Genomic DNA, 2,887 nt, shown 5'->3' on the forward strand with positions numbered 1-2,887 from the left:
GTTTAGAATAAAAATTGGACTTGATCCCAGACATTTTAATGTTTTACATTTTATTTGAAAATATTGTCTTTTAAGGACTATATTTTCAAGCATGTGATTTTAATCACTAACTGTTTTTAATTGAAAACACGTGCAAAACAAATGAAATGTCACTCCTAATTGTTGATAGTCAGCTCTTTTTAGCAGCTGCTTCCCTTGTGCTCAAGTTAGATGAGCTGGTTTCATAAGAAAACAAGAATACAGTATATTGAATCCTTCAATCTCAGTACTAGAAGGAACTTCAGATATCATCTAGCCTTCCTTCTTCTCCTTTTACAAAAAGGACAATGAGATTCAGTGAGGTTGGGTGATTTGCTCATGATCACACAGTTAGTTTATTGTAGAGGCATATTTGAGCACCAAGTCTCTTGACTTTGAGTTCAACAGTTTCAACTATAGTTGCCTCTTAAAAGGGATGCCTTACTGATGTTGGCAAGAATTCTTCTACTATGGAGAGTTCTCAGGTGTGAGATAATCAGCAGGTAATCATCACCAAAAAGAACAAAACAAAAAAAAAAACTGTTACTTGATCCCCATTGTGCCACTGACAGAAAGATTTCTATATGATATTTCACTAATAGATACTTTTGAAAACCTAGCTGATTGTTATTAATATCAGAATGATAAAATTCAAGATGCTTCTGACCCATTGTCAGAGAAAACTTTAGGTAAAGACAGTTAGTATGTAAGATAAGGTAAATCTGGGGGTCAAGGGGAAAATACTGTTAGAAAATCTAAGATCTTATGAAGACATTTTATCTTTTAAGTCTCAGAGCTTCTAGAGTGATTATAACTCTGATTGGTTCTATACTCTCTGAATTGTGGAAAGTTCTCAACCAATTTCTGTTGGATTTAATCCTCAAAGCTCAGAAATCTCCTTTATTCCAAAAAATGATTTCAGTTTCTATATCATATGGGAAGGTCATTTCTTCTCTATATCAGGGTGTTGGAATATTAATTAACTGGATGCCATGATAAATATGGCGGCAGATTTTTTTGAGAAAAGTTAAATAAATGACAAAGTTATCCTTGGATTACATTCTCTTGAAAATGAATAATCACTGCAAGAATATGTCAAATCCTTTGCTCTTTAGGGAATGGAGTTTCAAATGGGCAGTGACTAATAATAGATGGCTCATTCTAATCAAGGCAATGCTGAATAATTGGAAGTCATTAATGCTAATGCTATCATGGGTGAACAGACATATCCTGTGGATGATGATGATGAGTGTATAGTATTCTTAGTCACCAAAACATTGTTCACATTTGTTAATGAAAATACTAGATTTCTCAGTGATCTAGTTTTTAATAGGTAGGTTGTAGCCCAACAGTCAGAGGCATATCATCATGGAGGTAGGGGGAGGGTTTGTTGGAATATGGATGGACAGCAAACCTGGGTCTTTTATCCCCTACACATTTCACAGATTAAAAGAGTCTTTTTCGTAGTGGAGGTGAAAATGAAAGTCATTCAGTCGTGTCTGATTCTTTGAGACCCCATGGACTATACAGTCCATGGAATTCTCCAGGCCAGAATACTGAGTGGGTAGCCTTTCCCTTCCCCAGTGGATCCCACATTGCAGGCAGATATTTTACCAGCTGAGCCACCAGGGAAGCCGAAGAATCCTGGAGTGGGTAGCCTATCCCTTCTCCAGGGGATCTTACTGATCCAGTAATTGAACAGTGGTCTCCTGCATTGCAGGTGGATTCTTTACCAACTGAGCTACAAGGGAAGGATTGGCAATTTTAGACTTGGCTTTCTACAGTTCAGACTTTAACTCAAATGTGTATTCTTTGTGGGTTAAGACTGGGCAAGGAATAGAGGACATGAGATAGCTTTGAAACGCCTCTGGAATAAGAGCTAATTATAAGCAGAAAAAAAATTAGGACAGACAATATTAAATCATGCCCAGATAAAAGTATCTTATCCACTGAATCATAGAAAGCTCCAGGTAAGGCCATTTACAGTCCGAGTTATTTTCATAATCCAAGGCTTACCAAGCCAGTACTGACCCTTTGGGCTCTATCTTGAGACATTGAAACACTGAGACATTAAGATGTTACCTCTGACCTATGCTTTCCTGTTTTAATTTAAGGGGAAGAGGAACTCATTTCCATTTACCTAAATGTCTTCCTGATTCTATTTTAGAAGGAAGTACCATGTCCTCTGAGATCATTTCCAATTCTTCATTATTGCCCATGTCTTTAGCAAAATGGAAACATGAAGCCCAAATCTCTTTGATGTTAAGTATTTTGTCAGTAGTATGCTTTTTTAATATCATAAAATAAATAATAATCACTGGGACTTCCCTGGTGGCTCAGATAGTCAAGAATCTGCCTGCAGTGCAGGAGACAGGGAATCGATCCCTTGGTTGGGAAGATCCCCTGGAGAATGGAATAGCTACCCAATCCAGTATTATTGTCCAGAGAATTCCATGGACAGAGGATCATGGTAGGCTACAGTCCATGGAGTAACAAAGAGTTGGACATGACTAAGCACACACACATATATATGTCAAAGTGATCATCATTAGAAAATTCATCATTTTCATCATGAACAGTATGGTCATCATTGCCATTATATTCATTACATTCATTATCATCATGATTCTTGCAGTAATTTTCCTCCTCTGAAGGCACTACCTCTTCTGCATAACTGGCACACCAGTTCCATAAGTCAAGACAGGTATCTTCTACAAAACACAAGGAACCAACACAGTCAAAATAAAATTTTAATATCTATTCACTTTGAAAATTAAACACATAAGCTACTGCTATCTAAATGAATTATCAGCATCAGTTCAGTTCAGTTCAGTCGCTCAGTAGTGTCCGACTCTCTGTGACCCATGAA

The 2,887-nt window shown here is 37.0% G+C and overlaps 1 protein-coding gene across 1 annotated transcript in view; it reads right to left on the bottom strand.

Moving 5' to 3' along the window:
- LOC104982231 (protocadherin-11 X-linked-like) overlaps window positions 1–2,729 on the bottom strand; it is a gene marked incomplete at its 5' end in the record, with an annotated part of 12,505 nt that extends 9,776 nt beyond the window's left edge. The window contains one exon of the mRNA XM_010831569.1: window positions 2,539–2,729. Coding sequence (XP_010829871.1) covers window positions 2,539–2,729 — 191 coding nt within the window. The remainder of the gene's footprint in view (window positions 1–2,538) is intronic.
- Between the last annotated feature and the right edge of the window lie 158 nt (window positions 2,730–2,887).

The sequence above is a fragment of the Bison bison genome, unplaced genomic scaffold (genome assembly GCF_000754665.1).
Source record: "Bison bison bison isolate TAMUID 2011002044 unplaced genomic scaffold, Bison_UMD1.0 scf7180017860010, whole genome shotgun sequence".
In the NCBI taxonomy this organism is placed as follows: Eukaryota; Metazoa; Chordata; class Mammalia; order Artiodactyla; family Bovidae; genus Bison; species Bison bison.